The sequence below is a fragment of the Symsagittifera roscoffensis genome, chromosome 2, assembly GCF_963678635.1.
Source record: "Symsagittifera roscoffensis chromosome 2, txSymRosc1.1, whole genome shotgun sequence".
NCBI classification, from domain to species: domain Eukaryota; kingdom Metazoa; phylum Xenacoelomorpha; order Acoela; family Convolutidae; genus Symsagittifera; species Symsagittifera roscoffensis.
Window position 1 is genome coordinate 46,055,638 of NC_087063.1, and position 25,992 is coordinate 46,081,629.

Sequence of the window (25,992 nt, forward strand, 5' to 3'; positions counted from 1 at the left end):
CTTCATCCCTGACTCATACCTGATTCGACCCTAGTTCGTCCCTGATTCGACCCTAGTTCAATCCTGATTCGCCCCTAGTGCGACCCTGATTCGACCATATTTCATCCCCGATTGGACCCTAGTTTGTCCATGATTCGACCTGGGTTCGTCTCAGATTCGACTCTTGTTCTACACTGATTCGACTCTAGTTCAACCCTGAGTCGACCCTGATTCGAATATAGTTCGACCCTCATTCGACCCTAGTTCGACCCTAATTTGTCACTGATTCGACCCTAGTTCGTCCCTGATTCGACTCAGCTTCAATCCTGACTCATCCCTGATTCGACCCTAGTTCGTCGTTGATTCGACTCTAGTTCGACCCTGAGTCCATCCTAGTTCGACCCTGATTCGACTCTATTTCTACGCTGACTCGACTCTAGTTTGACACTGAGTGGACCCTAGTTCGTCCTTGATTCTTCTCTAGTTCGAACCTGATTCGACCTTAGTTCGTCCCTGATTCGAACCTAGTTCGTCGTTGATTCGACTCTAGTTCGACCCTGAGTCGATCATAGTTCGACCCTGATTCGACTCTATTTCTCTGCTGACTCGACTCTAGTTTGACACTGAGTGGACCCTAGTTCGTCCCTGATTCTTCTGTAGTTCCTTCTGATTTGACCGTAGTTCGTCCTTGATTCTACCCTAATTCGACCCTGATTCGACCCTAGATCGTCCCTGAATCGACCGTAGTTCGTCCTTGATTCTACCCTAATTCGACCCTGATTCGACTCTTGTTCGACCCTGACACGACTCTAGTTCGTCACTGATTCGACTCTAGTTCAACCCTGATTAGACTCTAGTTCGACGCTGATTCGACTCTAGTTTGACCCTGATTCGACCGTAGTTTGTACCTGGTTCTACTCTAGTTGGACCATGATTCGACTCTAGTTCGACCCTGATGCGAGACTAGTTCGTCCCTGATTGGACCGTAGTTCGTCCTTGGTTCTACTCTAATTCACCCTGACTCGACTCTAGTTCGACCCTGATTCGACTCTAGTTGCCACTGATTCGACCCCGGTTCGTCCCTGTTTCGACTCTAGTTGGACCCTGATTCGACTCTAGTTCGTACCTGATTCGACTGTAGTTGGACCCTGATTCATTTCTAGTTCGATCCTGATTCGACCCTAGTTCGTCCCTGATTCGACTACAGTTTGACCCTGATTCGACCTTGACTCGACACAAGTTCTTACCTGATTCCATTCTAGTTCGTTCCTGATTCAATTTTAGTTCGGCCCTGATTTGACCCTAGTTCGTCCATGATTCGACCCGAGTTATTCTCCTATTCGACCCAAGTTGAACCCTGCTTCGACTCTAGTTCGACCCTTATTCGCCCCTAGTTCGTCCATGATTCGACTCTAGTTCGTTCCTTTCGAATCTAGTTCGTCCCTGATTCGACCCTAGTTCGTCGTTGATTCGACTCTAGTTCGACCCTGAGACGATCATAGTTCGACCCTGATTCGACTCTATTTCTCTGCTGACTCGACTCTAGTTTGACACTGAGTGGACCCTAGTTGGTCCCTGATTCTTCTCTAGTTCCTTCTGATTTGACCGTAGTTCGTCCTTGATTCTACCCTAATTCGACCCTGATTCGACTCTAGTTCGAACCTGATTCGACCCTAGTTCGTCCCTGATTCGAACCTAGTTCGTCCCTTATTCGACTCTTGTTCGACCCTGACACGACTCTAGTTCGTCCGTGATTCGACTCTAGATCAACCCTGATTGGACTCTAGTTCGACCCTGATTCTACTCTCGTTTGACCCTGATTCGACCCTAGTTCGCCCCTGATTCTACTCTAGTTGGACCATGATTCGTTCTAGTTCGACCCTGATTTGACCTCGACTCGATCATTGTTCGTCCATGATTCGACTCTAGGTCTTCCCTGATTCGATTCTAGTTCGGCCCTGATTCGACCCTAGTTCCTCCATGATTCGACCTGGTTTCGTCTCTGATTCGACTCTGCTTCATCCCTGACTCATACCTGATTCGACCCTAGTTCGTCCCTGATTCGACCCTAGTTCAATCCTGATTCGACCCTAGTTTGTCCATGATTCGACCTGTGTTCGTCTCAGATTCGACTCTTGTTCTACACAGATTCGACTCTAGTTCAACCCTGAGTCGAACCTGATTCGAATATAATTCGACCCTCATTCGACCCTAGTTCGACCCTAGTTTGTCACTTATTCGACCATAGTTCGTCCCTGATTCGACTCAGCTTCAATCCTGACTCATCCCTGATTCGACCCTAGTTCGTCGTTGATTCGACTCTAGTTCGACCCTGAGTCGATCCTAGTTCGACCCTGATTCGACTCTATTTCTACGCTGACTCGACTCTAGTTTGACACTGAGTGGACCCTAGTTGGTCCCTGATTCTTCTCTAGTTCCTTCTGATTTGACCGTAGTTCGTCCTTGATTCTACCCTAATTCGACCCTGATTGGACTCTAGTTCGAACCTGGTTCGACCCTAGTTAGTCCCTGATTCGAACCTAGTTCGTCGTTGATTCGACTCTAGTTCGACCCTGAGTCGATCATAGTTCGACCCTGATTCGACTCTATTTCTCTGCTGACTCGACTCTAGTTTGACACTGAGTGGACCCTAGTTCGTCCCTGATTCTTCTCTAGTTCCTTCTGATTTGACCGTAGTTCGTCCTTGATTCTACCCTAATTCGACCCTGATTCGACTCTAGTTCGAACCTGATTCGACCCTAGTTTGTCCCTGATTCGATCCTAGTTCGTCCCTTATTCGAATCTTGTTCGACCCTGACACGACTCTAGTTCGTCCCTGATTCGACTCTAGATCAACCCTGATTGGACTCTAGTTCGACCCTGATTCTACTCTCGTTTGACCCTGATTCGACCCTAGTTCGTCCCTGATTCTACTCTAGTTGGACCATGATTCGTTCTAGTTCGACCCTGATTTGACATCGACTCGATCATTGTTCGTCCCTGATTCGATTCTAGTTCGGCCCTGATTCGACCCTAGTTCGTCCATGATTCGACCTGGTTTCGTCTCAGATTCAACTATAGTTCGTCTCCGATTCGACTCTAGTTCGCCCTGATTCGACTTTGGTTCGTCACTGATTCGACCCTAGTTCGTCCCTGATTCTAATCTAGTTTGACCCTGATTCGACCCTAGTTCGTCCCTGACTCGTCCCTGATTCGACCCTAGTTCGTCCCTGATTCGGACCTAGTTCAATCCTGATTCGACCCTGAGTCGACCCTGATTCGAATATAGTTTGACCCTCACTCGACCCTAGTTCGACCCTAGTTTGTCACTGATTTGACCCTAGTTCGTCCCTGATTCGACTCAGCTTCAATCCTAACTCATCCCTGATTCGACCCTAGTGCGTCCCTGATTCGACCCTAGTTCAACCCTGACTCCACCCTAGTGCGACCCTGATTCGACTTAGTTCGACGCTGATTCGACTCTAGTTCGACCCAGATTTGACCTTAGTTTATCCCCAATTCCACCCTAGTTTGACCCTAATTCGACCCTAGTTCGTCCCTGATTCTACTCTAGTTGGACCATGATTCGTTCTAGTTGGACCCTGATTTGACCTCGACTCGATCATTGTTCCTCCATGATTCGACTCTAGGTCGTCCCTGGTTCGATTCTAGTTCGGCCCTGATTCGACCCTAGTTCGTCCATGATTCGATCTGGTTTCATCTCAGTTTCAACTGTAGTTCCTCTCTGATTCGACTCTAGTTCGCCCTGATTCGACTATGGTTCGTCCCTGATTCGACCCTAGTTCGTCCTTGATTCGAATCTAGTCTGACCCTGATTCGACTCTGCTTCATCCCTGACTCATCACTGATTCGACCCTAGTTCGTCCCTGATTCGACCCTTGTTCAATCCTGATTCGACCCTAGTTTGTCCATGACTCGACCTGGGTTCGTCTCAGATTCGACTCAGCTTCAATCCTGACTCATCCCTGATTCGACCCTAGTTCGTCCCTGATTCGACCCTAGTTCAACCCTGACTCGACCCTAGTGCGACCCTGATTCGACTTAGTTCGACGCTGATTCGACTCTAGTTCGACCCTGATTTGACCTTAGTTTATCCCCGATTCGACCCTAGTTTGTCCATGATTCGACCTGGGTTCGTCTCAGATTCGACTCTAGTTCGACCCTGATTTGACCTTAATTTATCCCCAATTCCACCCTAGTTTGACCCTAATTCGACCCTAGTTCGTCCCTGATTCTACTCTAGTTGGACCATGATTCGTTCTAGTTGGACCCTGATTTGACCTCGACTCGATCATTGTTCGTCCATGATTCGACTCTAGGTCGTCCCTGATTCGATTCTAGTTCGGCCCTGATTCGACCCTAGTTCGTCCATGATTCGACCTGGTTTCATCTCAGTTTCAACTGTAGTTCCTCTCTGATTCGACTCTAATTCGCCCTGATTCGACTATGGTTCGTCCCTGATTCGACCCTAGTTCGTCCTTGATTCGAATCTAGTTTGACCCTGATTCGACTCTGCTTCATCCCTGACTCATCCCTGATTCGACCGTAGTTCGTCCCTGATTCGACCCTTGTTCAATCCTGATTCCACCCTAGTTTGTCCATGACTCGACCTGGGTTCGTCTCAGATTCGACTCAGCTTCAATCCTGACTCATCCCTGATTCGACACTAGTTCGTCCCTGATTCGACCCTAGTTCAACCCTGACTCGACCCTAGTGCGACCCTGATTCGACTTAGTTCGACGCTGATTCGACCCTGATTTGACCTTAGTTTATCCCAGATTCGACCCTAGTTTGTCCATGATTCGACCTGGGTTCGTCTCAGATTTGACTCTAGTTCGACCCTGATTCGACTCTAGTTCAACCCTGAGTCGACCCTGATTCGACTCTTTTTCGACAATGATTTCACTCTAATTTGACACTGAGTGGACCCTAGTTCGTCCCTGATTCGTCTCTAGTTCATCCCTGATTCGACTCCAGTTGGATCGTGATTCGACACTAGTTCGTGCCCGATTCGACTATAGTTCGACCCTGATTCGACTATAGTTTAACCTTGAATCCACCCTGATTCGTGTAAACTTCAACCCTGATTCGACCTTGAATCGACCATTGTTCGTCCATGACTCGACTCTAGGTCGTCCCTGATTCGATTCTAGTTCGGCCCTGATTCGACCCTAGTTCGTCCATGATTCGACCTGGTCTCGTCTCAGATTCAACTCTAGTTCGTCTCTGATTCGACTCTAGTTCGCCCTGATTCGACTATGGTTCGTACCTGATTCGACTCTAGTTCGTCCCTGATTCGACTCTAGTTTGACCCTGATTCGACCCTAGTTCGACCGTAGTATGTCCTTGATTCAACCCTAGTTCAACCCTGATTCGACCCTAGTATGACCTTGATTCGACTTATCTCGACGCTGATTCGACTCTAGTTCGACCCTGATTCGACCATATTTCATCCCCAGTTCGACCCTAGTTTATCCATAATTCGACCTGGGTTCGTCTCAGGTTCGACTCTAGTTCGACCTTGATTCGACTCTAGTTCAACCCTGAGTCGACACTGATTCGATTATAGTTCGACCCTCATTCGACCCTAGTTCTACCCTAGTTTGTCACTGATTCGACCCTAATTCGTCATTGATTCGACTCAGCTTCATCCCTGACTCATTCCTGATTCGACCCTAGTTCGTCCCTGATTCGACCCTAGTTCAACCCTGATTCAACCCTAGTGCGACCCTGATTCGACTCATTCCGACGCTGATTCGACTCTAGTTCGAACCTGATTCGACCCTAGTTTATCCCCGATTCGACCCTAGTTTGTCTATGATTCGACCTGGGTTCGTCTCAGATTCGACTCTAGTTCGACCCTGATTCGACTCTAGTTCAACCCTGAGTCGACCCTGATTCGAATACAGTTCGACCCTCATTCGACCTTGAATCTACCCTAGTTCGTCCATGATTCGAATCTAGTTCAACACTGATTCGAACCTGTTTCGATTATAGTTCGACCATGATTTGACCTAAAATCGACCCTAGTTCGACCCTGATTCGACTGTTGTTCGACCCTGATTCGAATCTGATTCAACATTAGTTTGTCTCTGATTCGACTCTAGTTTGTCCCTGATTCGACTGTGGATCGTCCCTGATTCGAACCTTGTTCGTCCCTGAGTCGACTCTAATTCGACGCTGATTCGACTCTAATTCGACCCTTTCTTCATCCCTGACTCGACCCTAGTTCGTCCCTGATTCGATTCTAGTTCGACACCGATTCGACCAAAGTTTAACCCTGATTCGAGCCTAGTTCTTCCCTGATTCGACTCTAGTTCGACCCAGATTCGACTCTAGTTCGACCGTGATTCGACTGTAGTTCGACCCTGATTCGAATCTGATTCAACATTGGTTTGTCTCTGATTCGACTCTAGTTCGTCCCTGATTCGACTGTCTTTCGTCCCTGATTCGAACCTAGTTCGTCCCTGAGTCGTCTCTGTTTCGACGCTGATTCGACTCTAGTTCGAAATTTTCTTCATCCCTGACTCGACCTTAGTTCGTCCCTGATTCGAATTCAGTTTGACCCCGTTTCGACCTTAGTTTAACCCTGATTCGACCCTGATTCGACTCTGGTTCGTCCCTGACTCATCCCTGATTCGCCCCTCGTTCGTCCCTGATTCGACCCTAGTTCGACCCTGATTCGACATTAGTGCAACCCTGATTCGACTTTCGATCGACGCTGGTTCGACTCTAGTTCGACACCGATTCGACCCTGATTTGACTCTAGTTCGCCCTGTTTCGACTCTAGTTCGACCCTAGTTTGTGCCTGATTCGACTCTAGATCGTCCCTGATTCGACTCTGGTTCGTCCCTGAATCATCCCTGATTCGACCCTAGTTCGTCCCTGATTCGACCCTAGTTCGACCCTGATTCGACATTAGTGCAACCCTGATTCGAATTTCGTTCGACGCTGACTCGACTCTAGTTCGACACTGATTCGACCCTGATTCGACTCCAGTTCGCCCTGATTCGACTCTAGTTCGACCCTGATTCAACGCTAGTTCGTCCCTGATTCGACTCTGGTTCGTCCCTGACTCATTCCTGATTCGACACTAGTTCGTCCCTGATTCGACCTTAGTTCGACCCTGATTCGACATTAGTGCAACCCTGATTCGACTTTCGTTCGAGGCTGATTCGACTCTAGTTCGAACCTGATTCGACCCTAGTTTATCCCCGATTCGACCCTAGTTTGTCTATTATTCGACCTGGGTTCGTCTCAGATTCGACTCTAGTTCGACCCTGATTCGACTCTAGTTCAACCCTGAGTCGACCCTGATTCGAATACAGTTCGACCCTCATTCGACCTTGAATCTACCCTAGTGCGTCCATGATTCGAATCTAGTTCAACACTGATTCGAACCTGTTTCGATTATAGTTCGACCATGATTTGACCTTGAATCGACCCTAGTTCGACCCTGATTCGACTGTTGTTCGACCCTGATTCGAATCTGATTCAACATTAGTTTGTCTCTGATTCGAATCTAGTTTGTCCCTGATTCGACTGTGGATCGTCCCTGATTCGAACCTTGTTCGTCCCTGAGTCGACTCTAATTGGACGCTGATTCGACTCTAATTCGACCCTTTCTTCATCCCTGACTCGACCCTAGTTCGTCCCTGATTCGATTCTAGTTCGACACCGATTCGACCAAAGTTTAACCCTGATTCGAGCCTAGTTCGTCCCTGATTCGACTCTAGTTCGACCCAGATTCGACTCTAGTTCGACCGTGATTCGACTGTAGTTCGACCCTGATTCGAATCTGATTCAACATTGGTTTGTCTCTGATTCGACTCTAGTTCGTCCCTGATTCGACTGTCTTTCGTCCCTGTTTCAAACCTAGTTCGTCCCTGAGTCGTCTCTGTTTCGACGCTGATTCGACTCTAGTTCAAAATTTTCTTCATCCCTGACTCGACCCTAGTTCGTCTCTGATTCGAATTCAGTTTGACCCCGTTTCGACCTTAGTTTAACCCTGATTCGACCTTGATTCGACTCTGGTTCGTCCCTGACTCATCCCTGATTCGCCCCTCGTTCGTCCCTGATTCGACTCTAGTTCGACCCTGATTCGACATTAGTGCAACCCTGATTCGACTTTCGTTCGACGCTGGTTCGACTCTAGTTCGACACCGATTCGACCCTGATTTGACTCTAGTTCGCCCTGTTTCGACTCTAGTTCGACCCTAGTTTGTGCCTGATTCGACTCTAGATCGTCCCTGATTCGACTCTGGTTCGTCCCTGAATCATCCCTGATTCGACCCTAGTTCGTCCCTGATTCGACCCTAGTTCGACCCTGATTCGACATTAGTGCAACCCTGATTCGAATTTCGTTCGACGCTGACTCGACTCTAGTTCGACACTGATTCGACCCTGATTCGACTCCAGTTCGCCCTGATTCGACTCTAGTTCGACCCTGATTCAACGCTAGTTCGTCCCTGATTCGACTCTGGTTCGTCCCTGACTCATTCCTGATTCGACACTAGTTCGTCCCTGATTCGACCTTAGTTCGACCCTGATTCGACATTAGTGCAACCCTGATTCGACTTTCGTTCGAGGCTGATTCGACTCTAGTTCGACACTGATTCAATCCTGATTAGGCGCTAGTTGGATCCTGATTCGACTATAGTTCGATCCTGATTCGACACTGATTCGACCCTGATTCGACTCTAGTTCGCCCTGATTCGACTCTAGTTCGACCCTAGTTTGTGCCTGATTCGACCCTAGATCGTCCCTGATTCGACTCTGGTTCGTCCCTGAATCATCATTGATTCGACCCTAGTTCGTCCCTGATTCGACCCTAGTTCGACCCTGATTCGACATGAGTGCAACCCTGATTCGAATTTCGTTCGACGCTGACTCGACTCTAGTTCGACACTGATTCGACCCTGATTCGACTCCAGTTCGCCCTGATTCGACTCTAGTTCGACCCTGATTCAACGCTAGTTCGTCCCTGATTCGACTCTGGTTCGTCCCTGACTCATCCCTGATTCGCCCCTCGTTCGTCCCTGATTCGACCCTAGTTCGACCCTGATTCGACATTAGTGCAACCCTGATTCGACTTTCGTTCGACGCTGGTTCGACTCTAGTTCGACGCCGATTTGACCCTGATTTGACTCTAGTTCGCCCTGTTTCGACTCTAGTTCGACCCTAGTTTGTGCCTGATTCGACCCTAGATCGTCCCTGATTCGACTCTGGTTCGTCTTTGAATCATCCCTGATTCGACCCTAGTTCGTCCCTGATTCGACCCTAGTTCGACCCTGATTCGACATTAGTGCAACCCTGATTCGAATTTCGTTCGACGCTGACTCGACTCTAGTTCGACACTGATTCGACCCTGATTCGACTCCAGTTCGCCCTGATTCGACTCTAGTTTGACCCTGATTCAACGCTAGTTCGTCCCTGATTCGACTCTGGTTCGTCCCTGACTCATTCCTGAATCGACCCTAGTTCGACCCTGATTCGACTGTTGTTCGACCCTGATTCGAATCTGATTCAACATTAGTTTGTCTCTGATTCGACTCTAGTTTGTCCCTGATTCGACTGTGGATCGTCCCTGATTCGAACCTTGTTCGTCCCTGAGTCGACTCTAATTCGACGCTGATTCGACTCTAATTCGACCCTTTCTTCATCCCTGACTCGACCCTAGTTCGTCCCTGATTCGATTCTAGTTCGACACCGATTCGACCAAAGTTTAACCCTGATTCGAGCCTAGTTCGTCCCTGATTCGACTCTAGTTCGACGCTGATTCGACTCTAGTTCGAAATTTTCTTCATCCCTGACTCGACCCTAGTTCGTCCCTGATTCGAATTCAGTTTGACCCCGTTTCGACCTTAGTTTAACCCTGATTCGACCCTGATTCGACTCTGGTTCGTCCCTGACTCATCCCTGATTCGCCCCTCGTTCGTCCCTGATTCGACCCTAGTTCGACCCTGATTCGACATTAGTGCAACCCTGATTCGACTTTCGTTCGACGCTGGTTCGACTCTAGTTCGACACCGATTCGACCCTGATTTGACTCTAGTTCGCCCTGTTTCGACTCTAGTTCGACCCTAGTTTGTGCCTGATTCGACCCTAGATCGTCCCTGATTCGACTCTGGTTCGTCCCTGAATCATCCCTGATTCGACCCTAGTTCGTCCCTGATTCGACCCTAGTTCGACCCTGATTCGACATTAGTGCAACCCTGATTCGAATTTCGTTCGACGCTGACTCGACTCTAGTTCGACACTGATTCGACCCTGATTCGACTCCAGTTCGCCCTGATTCGACTCTAGTTCGACCCTGATTCAACGCTAGTTCGTCCCTGATTCGACTCTGGTTCGTCCCTGACTCATTCCTGATTCGACCCTAGTTCGTCCCTGATTCGACCTTAGTTCGACCCTGATTCGACATTAGTGCAACCCTGATTCGACTTTCGTTCGAGGCTGATTCGACTCTAGTTCGACACTGATTCAATCCTGATTAGGCGCTAGTTGGATCCTGATTCGATTATAGTTCGATCCTGATTCGACACTGATTCGACCCTGATTCGACTCTAGTTCGCCCTGATTCGACTCTAGTTCGACCCTGATTCGACCCAAGTTCGACCCTGATTTAACTCTAATTCGACAATGATTGGACTCTAGTTCGACCCTACTTCATCCCTGATTCGACCCTAGTTCGTCCCTGATTCGACTCTAGTTGGAACCTGATTCGACTATAGTTCGACCCTGATTCGACTCTAGTTCGACACTGATTCGACCCTGATTCGACTCTAGCTCGTCGCTGATTCGACTCTAGTTCGACCCTGATTCGACTCTAGTTCGACCCTGATTCGACTCTAATTCGACGCTGATTCGACTCCAGTTCGACCCTACTTCATCCCTGATTCGACGCTAGTTCGTCCCTGATTCGACTCTAGTTGGACCCTGATTCGACTATAGTTCGAACCTGATTCGACTCTAGTTCGACACTGATTCGACCTAGTTTGTCCCTGGTTCTACTCTAGTTGAACCATGATTCGACTCTAGTTCGACCCTGGTGCGAGCTTAGTTCGTCCCTGATTCGACCGTAGTTCGTCCTTGATTCTACTCTAATTCGACCCTGACTCGACTCTAGTTCGACCCTGATTCGACTCTAATTCGACCCTGATTCGACCCCAGTTCGTCCCAGTTTCGACTCTAGTTGGACCCTGATTCGACTCTAGTTCGTCCCTGATTCGACTCTAATTCGACAGTGATTCAACCCTGATTCGACTCTAGTTCAATCCTTATTAGACTCTAGTTGGACCCTGATTCGACTATAGTTCGACCCTGATTCGACTCTAGTTCGACACTGATTCGACCCTGATTCGACTCTAGTTCGTCGCTGATTCGACTCTAGTTCGACCCTGATTCGACCCTAGTTCGACCCTGATTCGACTCTAATTCGACGCTGATTCGACTCTAGTTTGACCCTACTTCATCCCTGATTCGACCCTAGTTCGTCCCTGATTCGACTCTAGTTCGACAGTGTTTCAAACCTGATTCGACTCTAGTTCGATCCTGATTCGACTCTGGTTGGACCCTGATTCTTTTATAGTTCGATCCTGATTCGACTCTAGTTCGACACTGATTCGACTCTAGTTTGACCCTACTTCATCCCTGATTCGACCCTAGTTCGTCCCTGATTCGACTCTAGTTCGACAGTGTTTCAAACCTGATTCGACTCTAGTTCGATCCTGATTCGACTCTGGTTGGACCCTGATTCTTTTATAGTTCGATCCTGATTCGACTCTAGTTCGACACTGATTCGACCCTGATTCGACTCTAGTTCAATCCTGATTAGACTCTATTTGGACCCTGATTCGACGCTAGTTCGTCCCTGATTCGACTCCGGTTCGTCCCTGACTCATCCCTGATTCGACCCTAATTCGTCCCTGATTCGACCTTAGTTCGACCCTGATTCGACATTAGTGCAACCCTGATTCGATTTTCGTTCGAGGCTGATTCGACCCTGAGTCGACTCTAGTTCGCCCTGATTCGACTCTAGTTCGACGCTGATTTGACTCTAGTTCGTTCCTACTTCATCCCTGATTCGACCCTAGTTCGTCCCTAATTAGACTCTAGTTGGAACCTGATTCGACTATAGTTCGAACCTGATTCGACTCTAGATCGACAGTGATTCGACCCTGATTCGACTCTAGTTCGTCGCTGATTCGACTCTAGTTCGACCCTGATTCGACTCTAGTTCGACACTGATTCGACTCTAATTCGACGCTGATTCGACTCCAGTTCGACACTACTTCATCCCAGATTGGACCCTATATCTCCCTGATTCGACTCTAGTTGGACCCTGATTCGACTCTAGTTCGAACCTGATTCGACTCTAGTTCGACGCTGATTTGACTCTAGTTTGACCCTACTTCATCCCTGATTCGACCCTAGTTCGTCCCTAATTAGACTCTAGTTGGAACCTGATTCGACTATAGTTCGAACCTGATTCGACTCTAGATCGACAGTGATTCGACCCTGATTCGACTCTAGTTCGTCGCTGATTCGACTCTAGTTCGACCCTGATTCGACTCTAGTTCGACACTGATTCGACTCTAATTCGACGCTGATTCGACTCCAGTTCGACACTACTTCATCCCAGATTGGACCCTATATCGTCCCTGATTCGACTCTAGTTGGACCCTGATTCGACTCTAGTTCGAACCTGATTCGACTCTAGTTCGACACTGATTCGACCCTAGTTTGTCCCTAGTTCTACTCTAGTTGGACCATGATTCTACTGTAGTTCGACCCTGATGCGAGCCTAGTTCGTCCCTGATTCGACTGTGGTTCGTCCTTGATTCTACTCTAATTCGACCCTGACTCGACTCTAGTTCGACCCAGATTCGACTCTAGTTTGCCCCTGATTCGACCCCAATTCGTCCCTGATTCAACTCTAGTTGGACCTTGATTCGACTCTAGTTCGTTCCTGATTCGACTCTAGTTCGACAGTGATTCAACCCTGATTCGACTCTAGTTCAATCCTGATTAGACTCTAGTTCGACACTGATTCGACCCTGATTCGACTCTAGTTTGTCGCTGATTCGACTCTAGTTCGACCCTGATTCGACCCTAGTTCGATACTGATTCGACTCTAATTCGACGCTGATTCGACTCTAGTTTGACCCTGATTCGACTCTAGTTCGACAGTGATTCAAACCTGATTCGACCCAGTTCGATCCTGATTTGACTCTAGTTGGAACCTGATTCGACTATAGTTCGAACCTGATTCGACTCTAGTTCGACACTGATTCGACCCTGATTCGACTCTAGTTCAATCCTGATTAGACTCTAGTTGGACCCTGATTCGACTATAGTTCGACCCTGATTTGGCTCTAGTTCGACACTGATTCGACCCTGATTCGACTCTAGTTCGTCCCTGAATCGACTCTAGTTGGACCCTGATTCGACTCTAGTTCGACCCTGATTCGACCCTAGTTCGTCCCTGATTCGACTCTAGTTCGACCCTGTTTCGACCCTAGTTCGACCCTGATTCGACTCTAATTCGACGCTGATTCGACTCTAGTTCGACCCTTCTTCATCCCTGAGTCGACCCTAGTTCGTCCCTGAATCGACTCTAGTTGGACCCTGATTCGACTCTAGTTCGACAATGATTCGACCCTGATTCGACTCTAGTTCGTGCCTGATTAGAATCTATATCTACCCTGATTCGACTCTAGTTGGACCCTGATTCGACTATAGTTCGTCCCTGATTCGACTCTAGTTCGACCTGATAGAATCTGATTCAACCCTAGTTCGTCTCTGATTCGACTCTAGTTTGTCCCTGATTCGACCCTATTTCGTCCCCGATTCGACTCTAGTTGGACACTGGTTCGACCCTAGTTCGACGCTGACTCGACTCTAGTTCGACCATACTTCATCCCTGATTCGACCCTAGTTCGTCCTTGATTCAACTCTAGTTGGACCCTGAATCGACTACAGTTCGCCACTGATTCGACCCTGATTGGACTCTGGTTCGTCCCTGATTCAACTCTAGTTGGACCCTAATTCGACTATGTTTCGACCCTGATTCGACATTAAATCGACAGTGAATCAACCCCGATTCGACTCTAGTTCGTCCCTGATTAGACTCTAGTTCTACCCTGATTCGACTCTAGTTCGAACGTGATTCGAATCTGATTCAAGCCTAGTTCGTCTCTTATTCGTCCCTGAATCGACTACAGTTCGACACTGATTCGACCCTGATTGGACTCTGGTTCGTCCCTGATTCGACTCTAGTTGAACCCTGATTCGACTATAGTTCGAACCTGATTTGACCCTGATTCGACTCTAGTTCAATCCTGATTAGACTCTTGTTGGACCCTGATTCGACTATAGTTCGACCCTGATTCGACTCTAGTTCGACACTGATTCGACTCTGATTCGACTGTAGTTCGTCCCTGAATCGACTCTAGTTGGACCCTGATTCGACTCTAGTTCGACCCTGATTCGACCCTAGTTCGTCCCTGATTCCACTCTAGTTCGACCCTGTTTCGACCCTAGTTCGACCCTGATTCGACTCTAATTCGACGCTGATTCGACTCTAGTTCGACCCTTCTTCATCCCTGAGTCGACCCTAGTTCGTCCCTGAATCGACTCTAGTTGGACCCTGATTCGACTCTAGTTCGACAATGATTCGACCCTGATTCGACTCTAGTTCGTGCCTGATTAGAATCTATATCTACCCTGATTCGACTCTAGTTGGACCCTGATTCGACTATAGTTCGTCCCTGATTCGACTCTAGTTCGACCTGATAGAATCTGATGCAACCCTAGTTCGTCTCTGATTCGACTCTAGTTTGTCCCTGATTCGACCCTATTTCGTCCCCGATTCGACTCTAGTTGGACACTGGTTCTACCCTAGTTCGACGCTGACTCGACTCTAGTTCGACCCTACTTCATCCCTGATTCGACCCTAGTTCGTCCTTGATTCAACTCTAGTTCAATCCTGCTTAGACTCTAGTTGGACCCTAATTCGACTATAGTTCGACCCTGTTTCGACCCTAGTTCGACCCTGATTCGACTCTAATTCGACGCTGATTCGACTCTAGTTCGACCCTTCTTCATCCCTGAGTCGACCCTAGTTCGTCCCTGAATCGACTCTAGTTGGACCCTGATTCGACTCTAGTTCGACAATGATTCGACCCTGATTCGACTCTAGTTCGTGCCTGATTAGAATCTATATCTACCCTGATTCGACTCTAGTTGGACCCTGATTCGACTATAGTTCGTCCCTGATTCGACTCTAGTTCGACCTGATAGAATCTGATTCAACCCTAGTTCGTCTCTGATTCGACTCTAGTTTGTCCCTGATTCGACCCTATTTCGTCACCGATTCGACTCTAGTTGGACACTGGTTCGACCCTAGTTCGACGCTGACTCGACTCTAGTTCGACCCTACTTCATCCCTGATTCGACCCTAGTTCGTCCTTGATTCAACTCTAGTTGGACCCTGAATCGACTACAGTTCGCCACTGATTCGACCCTGATTGGACTCTGGTTCGTCCCTGATTCAACTCTAGTTGGACCCTAATTCGACTATGTTTCGACCCTGATTCGACATTAAATCGACAGTGAATCAACCCCGATTCGACTCTAGTTCGTCCCTGATTAGACTCTAGTTCTACCCTGATTCGACTCTAGTTCGAACGTGATTCGAATCTGATTCAAGCCTAGTTCGTCTCTTATTCGTCCCTGAATCGACTACAGTTCGACACTGATTCGACCCTGATTGGACTCTGGTTCGTCCCTGATTCGACTCTAGTTGAACCCTGATTCGACTATAGTTCGAACCTGATTTGACCCTGATTCGACTCTAGTTCAATCCTGATTAGACTCTTGTTGGACCCTGATTCGACTATAGTTCGACCCTGATTCGACTCTAGTTCGACACTGATTCGACCCTGATTCGACTGTAGTTCGTCCCTGAATCGACTCTAGTTGGACCCTGATTCCACTCTAGTTCGACCCTGATTCGACCCTAGTTCGTCCCTGATTCCACTCTAGTTCGACCCTGTTTCGACCCTAGTTCGACCCTGATTCGACTCTAATTCGACGCTGATTCGACTCTAGTTCGACCCTTCTTCATCCCTGAGTCGACCCTAGTTCGTCCCTGAATCGACTCTAGTTGGACCCTGATTCGACTCTAGTTCGACAATGATTCGACCCTGATTCGACTCTAGTTCGTGCCTGATTAGAATCTATATCTACCCTGATTCGACTCTAGTTGGACCCTGATTCGACTATAGTTCGTCCCTGATTCGACTCTAGTTCGACCTGATAGAATCTGATGCAACCCTAGTTCGTCTCTGATTCGACTCTAGTTTGTCCCTGATTCGACCCTATTTCGTCCCCGATTCGACTCTAGTTGGACACTGGTTCTACCCTAGTTCGACGCTGACTCGACTCTAGTTCGACCCTACTTCATCCCTGATTCGACCCTAGTTCGTCCTTGATTCAACTCTAGTTCAATCCTGCTTAGACTCTAGTTGGACCCTAATTCGACTATAGTTCGACCCTGATTTGGCTCTAGTTCGACATTGATTCGACCCTGATTCGACTCTAGTTCGTACATGAATCGACTCTAGTTGGACCCTGATTCGACTATAGTTCGTCCCTGGTTCGATTCTAGTTCGACCTGATAGAATCTGATGCAACCCTAGTTCGTCTCTGATTCGACTCTAGTTTGTCCCTGATTCGACCCTATTTCGTCCCCGATTCGACTCTAGTTGGACACTGGTTCGACCCTAGTTCGACGCTGACTCGACTCTAGTTCGACCCTACTTCATCCCTGATTCGACCCTAGTTCGTCCTTGATTCAACTCTAGTTGGACCCTGAATCGACTACAGTTCGACACTGATTCGACCCTGATTGGACTCTGGTTCGTCCTTGATTCAACTCTAGTTGGACCCTGAATCGACTACAGTTCGACACTGATTCGACCCTGATTCGACTCTAGTTCGTCCCTGATTAGACTCTAGTTCTACCCTAATTCGACTCTAGTTCGAACGTGATTCGAATCTGATTCAAGCCTAGTTCGTCTCTTATTCTACTCTAGTTCGTCCCTGATTCGACTCTAGTTCGAACCTGGTTCGACTCGAATTCGACGCTGATTCGACTCTAGTTCGACCCTACTTCATCCCTGATTCGACCCTTGTTTGTCCTTGATTCAACTCTAGTTGGACCCTGATTCGACTATAGTTCGACGCTGATTCGACTCTGGTTCGTTCCTGACTCATCCCTGATTCGAACCTAGTTCGTCCCTGATTCGACCCTAGTTGGACCCTGATTCGAAAATAGTTCGACACTGATTCGACTCTAGTTCGACACTCTTTCGACCCTGATTCGACTCTAGTTCGTCCCTGTTTAGACTCTAGTTCTACCCTGATTCGCCTCTACTTCGTCCCTGATTAGACTCCAGTTCTACCCTGAATCGGCTCTAGTCGACCTTTATTCGACCCTGATTCGACTTTAGTTCGTCCCTGATTCCACCCTAGTTCATCCCTGATTCTATCCTAGTTCGTCTATGATTCGACCTGGGTTCGTCTCAGATTCGACTCTAGTTCGTCCCTGATTCGACTCTAGTTGGACCCTGATTCGACTATAGTTCGTCCCTGATTTGACTCTAGTTTCTAGTTCGACCTGACAGAATCTAATTCAACCCTAGTTCGTTTCTGATTCGACTCTAGTTTGTCCCTGATTCGACCCTATTTCGTCCCCGATTCGACTCTAGTTGGACACTGGTTCGACCCTAATTCGACGCTGACTCGGCTCTAGTTCGACCCTACTTCATCCCTGATTCGACCCCACTTCGTCCTTGATTCAAGTCTAGTTGGACCCTGAATCGACTACAGTTCGACACTGATTCGACCCTGATTGGACTCTGGTTCGTCCCTGATTCAACTCTAGTTGGACCCTAATTCGACTATGTTTCGACCCTGATTCGACTCTAAATCGACAGTGAATCGACCCCGATTCGACTCTAGTTTGTCCCTGATTAGACTCTAGTTCTACCCTGACTCGACTCTAGTTCGAACGTGATTCGAATCTGATTCAAGCCTAGTTCGTCTTTTATTCGACTCTAGTTCGACCCTGTTTCGACCCTAGTTCGACCCTGATTCGACTCTAATTCGACGCTGATTCGACTCTAGTTCGACCCTTCTTCATCCCTGAGTCGACCCTAGTTCGTCCCTGAATCGACCCTAGTTCGTCCCTGATTCGACTCTAGTTCGACCCTGTTTCGACCCTAGTTCGACCCTGATTCGACTCTAATTCGACGCTGATTCGACTCTAGTTCGACCCTTCTTCATCCCTGATTCGACCCTAGTTCGTCCCTGAATCGACTCTAGTTGGACCCTGATTCGACTCTAGTTCGACCCTGATTCGACCCTAGTTCGTCCCTGATTCGACTCTAGTTCGACCCTGTTTCGACCCTAGTTCGACCCTGATTCGACTCTAATTCGACGCTGATTCGACTCTAGTTCGACCCTTCTTCATCCCTGAGTCGACCCTAGTTCGTCCCTGAATCGACTCTAGTTGGACCCTGATTCGACTCTAGTTCGACAACGATTCGACCCTGATTCGACTCTAGTTCGTCCCTGATTAGACTCTAGTTGTACCCTGATTCGCCTCTAGTTCGTCCCTGATTAGACTTTAGTTCTACCCTGAATCGACTCTAGTCTACACTTATTCGACCCTGATTCGACTCTAGTTCGTCCCTGATTAGACTCTAATTCTACCCTGATTCGACTCTAGTTCGACCCAGATTCGACCCTAGTTCGACCATCAGATTGAAATTCAGAATAATGCTTCGACTATCAGGCTGAAATCAGGTGCGTTTTTTTCGGTCTGCAAGAAATCGCTGTTCCACCGACTTCGGTCTGATCATATTTCGACCACTTCGACCCGGGCAGAAACAAAAGAACTATAAATGATCTTTTGTTGTGAGACTCTTATCCTACCATTTGTCTTAAAACATAATTTCTCTGTATAATATAAAACGCAAATTGGAAAGTTTTAAAAAAAATTGATGAGTTCTACAAAAAAGTCTGATCTGAAAATTCTTTAATCAGATTGTAGTGCCTAAGCAGCTTTACTCTCTCTCTCTCTCTCTTTATAAAAACTTCTCGTAGTTACACATCAAAAACTATGCATTATAAAAAGTGTTGTAAGTGGTACCTTGGTGACAGTGACGTTTCGTCCATTGGCGTTGAGTTTGCTGAAGTACTTGCCTAACATCATGAAATAGGGTCTCAGAAATATCCAACTGTAGGAATAGTAGCCCTCGTATTTGGGATCCCTCTTTGCCACTTGGCCATTGTGCCCTATCACGTGGTTGTCCTCTTCGTGCAGGGGGACGTTGATGGCGAAGAAGCAGATGCCGAGGGCGACGAGGATCACCCCGAACACACACAGGGCTATTAATGTTTCCACCAGCATTCTCCTGTGAACGTATTCATTTAGGTTGATTTTAACTGCAAACCAAACTACGGACGAAAACTACCAAGCACCACAGTTTTTGGCATTAAAAATTTGAGTGTCTCCCGGTACCATTGCGCCTAGTAAGTTTCAGATCCTCTACAATTTTGTAATTTCCATTCACTTTCCTATTAAGTATATTAACAATTATTTTAATACTTGAGCGTTTCTTTGCTTAGGTCAATTTTTCTTTTGTAAATTCCGTTCGTAAACTTTTCTGTTTGGCAACACTCATAAAACTGAAAGAAAATCTTGGTACCTGGTTGATTGGAGAAAAATTTTGCTGAAAGAAAACTTCGAAATAATATTTTGAAGTTTTTTGAGTATTGTATATAAATGTATTTGTATGTCTGAAGAAATAAATTCTTTCCTTCTTTCTTTCTTTCTTTCTTTCTTTCTTAGTATTACTTGGTGTAAGATATTTTGAAGTGCAACTACTTTAATGAAGGTGGGCTTAACCTGATCATAATCCACATGGGACCCAGTCTAGAGCTGCATTGGTAGAACCTCAACAGTCTCACATACATCATGAACATGGTCACGACATACATGAGCATGGACAGGAACTGGAAGTGTGGCTTGTCGTGGTCCACTGTGGCCAGGGGATAGGCTGTCATGCCTATGGTCAGGTATGTCCACTCTATCAAATTCCACTCATTCATCGCCCACAGTTTAAGTTTAAGACGCCATGTCACCTATCAAGATTCATTTTTCCATCCAAAATACTTCATCGATAATACTCTCTATTTTCTTGTTGTTTTTCTGTCATTCACAAAAATTTAAGTTGAAAGCCTATTAATTTTTATCAGTGACTTCAAATAAACCATCTACCGGCTTCAAATTTTTCTTGTGGATCGACTGGTATAAAAAGTTCCGAATTTAGTTGTTTCTGTAAAGTGGTTTCTAATTTTCACAACTGTCCAAAAATATGAACTATTAAGTTGCATGAGCTCAAATTTTACAAAATCTTACCTGTTGAAAACAGAGTTGTCTGTAGCTCTCTATTGCATAACTAGCCATGAAAAGAAAGGCTACTATGCCAAAGACACTGTCGCGCCCTTTGTTGACTTCAAAAGCAGCCATAGTCACAACAAAGAGAAAGCCGAGATAGGCGAACAGATAGAGTACAAATTTGGTCACTGGTGCCCTATAGTAGTTGAGGATGGATTGGGCGAGAGAGGGGGAGATGGAAGAGGAGGAGGTTATCGATGATGCCTTGTCGGATGTAGTGGATCCGTTGTCACTTTCATAATCGCCTCCTTCCATTGTTATCGCGTGCTCAAGCATCTCTGAAACAAATTCAAAGAAAACGAACGGGTTTTTGGTTGAACTGAAAGCAGATAAAACTCTACTTTTCTCCCGGGCAAGTTATTTAAAGACACCGGGAATTTTCGATACCTTCAAGTATGGCCTAAAAGCCAAAAGTCTAGCATAAAGTTATAATATAAACACTTTTGTCAGAGGAACCAACGTTCTTTAAAGGTGCTTTGAGGCTCAACATATCTTTCGATAAAATTGTTCACTGATTAAGATATCTTCATGTGGCACTGAATGAAAATGTATGATTGCCATCTCGATGCGGAAGTGGCGCAAGTCTCCGCCTCTCAATCGAAAGGCCAGTGGCACGATGCGCAGCATGAGCCGTGCTGCGGCTGAAGAAACAAATCTCAGCACAGAAAAACAACCAAAAAACGCATGTAGTGTATAACCAGGGACACACTTTCTTCGTAAAGAGCTTGGAGCATATTTTTTGTTGGTCCTTTCCCTCGTGGATATATCTGGATATATTATGGATAAATGCGGTCCTAATCTTATTTGTTTTTTTTTGTTCTTGCGCAGTAGTTCAACTGACCTTCTAACTCGTCCATATCCCAAGTGCCCTCTCTGGCAGCCGGCCTCCTGCTGCCCTGATGCCCTCCCTGCATGCCCAGCCACACACTCTCAGGCAGACACTCCTCCAACTGACTCCTCCCTCCCTTCCTATTCAGAGAGGGTCTGACTGTTGTTGTTCTCTCGCTGATCTCGGCGAAGTTGGCCAGGAAGTCTTCGCTACAACAACTTAACACTGTTACTAATTGAAGAGGAACCCTCATATGCATGACACAAGCTATTAACATCTTCCTTGGTTATCCAGTAATTAATACCACAATTTTGCTTTCATTGGTTTCATTTTTATAAACACCAGATAAAAAAGCCTTATCATGTTAATCTTATTTTGCTGTAGGCAAGTTACTCAGCTTTCAAGACGAAAAAATATCGTCCTCGTGCCGTTAAACTAGTCGCAACCTTCTTACGGTTGACTGCAAAACTATTGCACTGCGAGTGCAATAATTCTGCGATTGTTTGCGAAGATCTCGATGATAACAAAATAAAGGTTAAGGGCTCTTGTCCAGTGTTTATGATACACATGGACATAAAGGCAGCTTTTATGGTAATTTACTTTGAAGTCATCATTCTCCTCCTACGGCAATCAAACATAAAGAGTCATAAAATTATCTACATTTAAGGTTGTTTTTATCAAAAATATAATATTGAAAAGTTTAAATTTCAATCGACCTCCTCAACTGATGGGATCTTTTGAAAAAAAAACAACTAATTTTTCATAAAATTGTTGAGTCAGTCGAGAATTGTTATGATTGATTATCGGTTCACAATATTTCAATAAATAAAGCTTAAAACATTTCATCATATGACAACAACTGAAAATATCAATTATTTTCAAGTGTTGTCGAACTTAAATTCATTGCTAATAATAATCATTTTCGGTGACGAATGAAAACAAAAAAGACAAGACTACTTGTATCAGGGCGACGCTTTGAATAATACGACTGCCTTTTAAAGTCTATGAAGTAGTGTTTGCCTTAGAAAAAACAATAAAAGTTTCAAAAAAATGATATATATTTTGATATAAAAATCATCCCCCACACGCTATGTAAAGTACAAAGTGATACATTTTGAAAAGCAAAGTATTAAATATACCAAAAAGCTTGCCTCAGTTCAATTTCGAACATTAAATCTCCACTTATGCGTTAAAACCGTTAATTTTCTCAAACTGGCCATATGGCAATTTTTAACCCTCTTAACTGTACATAAAAAGATCACGGCAAGCAATTTTTCACATTTGAGCTCAAAACAAGAATATTTTAGATTGGTATAAAATATCCCTTCAAAAATTGCTAGTTAAAATAGTCGAATTTTTTCCTGGAGAAAAAACCACCTCGAGCCCAAAAGTTTCGACTCTTTTTTTTTGAAATTCGCAGCAATTAGAACTATGTGCCTCAAATCTGAGCATCAGAAAAAACTGTGCCAGTTGTTCAATTTTATCAACCTGAGCTTCAAAAGTTGACCTTTAACCAATGCTACTCATTGTTCCGACCACCATCCTCCCCCTTCTGATTATTCTATTGTAAGTAGATTCCGCAGTAAGACCGCTTATCTGATCTGATCTTTCTTTAATGGCAATATATTCGATTTCGTGGTCTGAACTTTAAATCTCAATGCATTATAATGGATTTTTTTTTGTCTCGGAAATTCAATATAATCGGTTTAAATTCATGGGCACTCGGTAGGGACAGTGACCTACACGCAACAAATAGTTCACCTATCCAGTGCACAGTTCGGCCTCCTAATGGGGTGGGAAAGAACTATGATTTTGGGTCTGTTTTTTTTTCAGGCAATTTTGTTTACCCCAACAAAACTCGTGGTTCCTCGTAAATTTATTTCAACCGTGATAACTCTGAAAAATTGAAAATCTCATTTTTGCAATTTTCAGCCTAATTTAATCACTGTTTACTGATAAAAACTCACAACAAAAAATTAAGGAACCGATGAAGTTTTCTGCTAAGTACTTTTGAACTTTTAAACCACCCATTTTAACTAAAATGTCGGCGTCATAATAGCTGATCCCTAGCAAAACAAGTTTTTTTTTTCTCGTCTTTAGCAAGAGTCTGGGATATTTACTGAAATATGAGTTCTGTTAACAGCGTGTAATCCCGTCAGCGTTAACAGCGTGTAAACTCAAACGAATCCCACCCCAAGCTACACTTATGCCCCTATCAGACTCTAAATTTTGTCCTTCTTTCACCCCCTTCCCTTCATTTTGAGAAATAAAAAAGATATAAAACGAAAGGTCCAGCAATAACTACCAGTCTCTAAAACCGTCTTAACTTCGCCCCGTCTCCTCAGCTTAAGAAACTAAAAGCAGGATATAAAACGAAAGCTTCAGTGCTGACTCGTAGTTTAGTGCAGGGTTTGGTCTGTGCTCTTCTAAGTCTGATTCGCTGTCAGTCAACTCGTCGCAGTGGTACAGAGCAGTGCTGCTCTTCCTTCCCCGTGTCTCGAACGAGTCATCCACTGAAAGGGCAGAGCTCTGCTGTTCTTCCGCTATGACTTGAAGGCGTTTCAGTCTGAAATAAGTGGTAAGCATGCAAAATTAGGCAGTCAGTGAGTCAGTTGACAAATGCAGGGCTAACAATTAAGTTAACAGAAAAAGGGCAGTTGAGTCAAATAATAGTTATAAACAAAAAATCAATCAAGTTGCCAGTTCATATCAGTAATCAATCTCAAATATACTCAATCTCAGCCAAAAATAAAAAAAGAAATGAAAACGAGCGCGCACCTCCCTTCCTTAATCATATATTTTAATGGGTTCAATTTTTGGGTTTTGTCTATGGATAGAACTTCGCAAAACGACATAGACAAGGAAAGAAAATAAAACCAACTTGCATTGTTGCGAATGGGGCTAGCCTTTTGCCTTTTCTAGATATACTTACAAAAATTTTAATAATTATGGTCACGGAAACATAAGAGCTTTTTCTTGTTCACATTTTTTTTCAAAACTGATCTGCGAATCATTTCTCGTAGGTCAAGTGAGTTTTCAAAAAACATGGCTCTTCACGCTTCATTAATAGTCTCTGTTGAAATGATCGAAAAAAATTTCATTAATTTTTTGATCTACCAGATGTTTAGGTAACTTTTTGAAGTGACTCTTTAATCAATGGGAGTAGTTTGAATATGTCTGCCAACCGCAACAGTTAACTTCCAAACTTATTTCGAAATGTTCTCCATTATTTCAATTTCATTTCGCAAAAAAACTTCCTTCTTTTATTAGGCTTAAAAATTGAGTTTTATTCTTTTTTAAAGCTCAAACGTTGAAGGTTTTAGCAAAATATCCAAAGAAAACAGGACAAGAAACCTCCATGGGTGGAGAAATTGACTGCTCTACGTCCATAGCACAAATTGAATACGTTGAAAATTATACCTCAATGATGGTTAAAATTTCAATGAACTAAATTCATTTAACTATACTCAAACCAGTTTTCCAATACTTCATATGCAACTTATGGAAGAGCAAGTTACCGTGAACAGGTGCCGATTTGCGAAATCTGCCACGCAAATACAGATGGTGTACGGATTTAGGGATGTGGAAGCCCCCCCCCCCCCCCCCCCTCAGGGATTCGACCCCTGCCGACCCGAAGGGTCCCCTTTGTACTATTTTGAATATTTGATATTGAAGGACCCTAAAATTAATACTTGATGGTGATGGACCCTAAAATTTTTCTAACGGCGCCTTTGGCGCCAATATATACTAATTTTAACATGGGAGCGCGCGCCAAAATACGCGATTTTTTGGTCAAATTTTTCCAAAAAGTGCCTAAAAGCGCTTTTGTCAACAATTTGCTTCCGGCGCAGAAAATTTGGTCGAACTGGGTTCTTTATAGGGAGAGCTCAGAAAATAATTTTTGACGACCTAAAAAAAATGTCGACAAAATTTCCGCACTCCCTCGAGAAAATCTTAGATCCGCTACTGCCCATATATATGGTGAAAAGACTTTGACAGGTCGGTTTATTAAATTACAAAATTAAACAATGGAGCAATTTTCTCCAAAAAAAAAACAAATTTTGTTTTCAAAGAATTGCAAAATCGCAATTCCTTCTGAGTACCTTCGCCATCAAAAAACTTGTATCAAAAAATCAAAAGATTAGGTTCGAAATCAGAAGGTTATGCAAGAAAAATAATAAGCACGGAATGATCAGTTGCTATCCCTAATAGTACAGAAATCTCCGACCAAATTTAAATCTACAAAAAAACTCTACTGTTTGGATTTTTTTTTTGCAATTTTTAATCAATATTTTATTTGAAAACTTCTCTGTTCAATTGGTTCAAATCAGTGTTCTAGAAGAAAGAAGAGGAGTTTTGATCATGCATCAAAAACTATTATCAAACTGAAATTTAGGCTTTTTCGGGTTAACAATTTGTTTAAGGAATCACTTGAATCACTTGTATCCTGGCTCACAACGGATTCAAACTTCTTTGCGATCCCGGCCAACTTAGCCCGGAAGCAACAAATGTGCCTGGGACGGCAGAATTACTGAGATTTAATCTGTATTTATTTGATAATTATAGATATAATTATTTGTCTGCTTACCTGTTATCGGCTTATTTTTCACATCTTGGACCTGTTTTTTTTTGC

At 45.1% G+C, this 25,992-nt stretch overlaps 2 protein-coding genes across 4 annotated transcripts in view; one reads left to right on the forward strand and one right to left on the reverse strand.

Annotated features, from left to right (window-relative positions):
• Positions 1-25,992, forward strand: part of LOC134840748 (COP9 signalosome complex subunit 2-like) — a 545,309-nt gene that overhangs the window by 238,827 nt on the left and 280,490 nt on the right. The gene's annotated exons all lie outside the window — the stretch shown is intronic.
• The window catches only part of LOC134839028 (transient receptor potential cation channel subfamily M member 1-like), a 50,603-nt gene that overhangs the window by 14,178 nt on the left and 10,433 nt on the right, over positions 1-25,992 (reverse strand). The window contains exons 5-9 of one of the 2 annotated variants that reach the window (XM_063854423.1): positions 23,752-23,925; positions 21,372-21,568; positions 20,492-20,808; positions 19,979-20,214; positions 19,220-19,484 (exon numbers count right to left, since the gene is read on the reverse strand). In XM_063854423.1, the coding sequence (XP_063710493.1) occupies positions 19,220-19,484; positions 19,979-20,214; positions 20,492-20,808; positions 21,372-21,568; positions 23,752-23,925 (1,189 nt within the window). The remainder of the gene's footprint in view (positions 1-19,219; positions 19,485-19,978; positions 20,215-20,491; positions 20,809-21,371; positions 21,569-23,751; positions 23,926-25,992) is intronic. The other variant, XM_063854424.1, reaches the window with a different exon arrangement.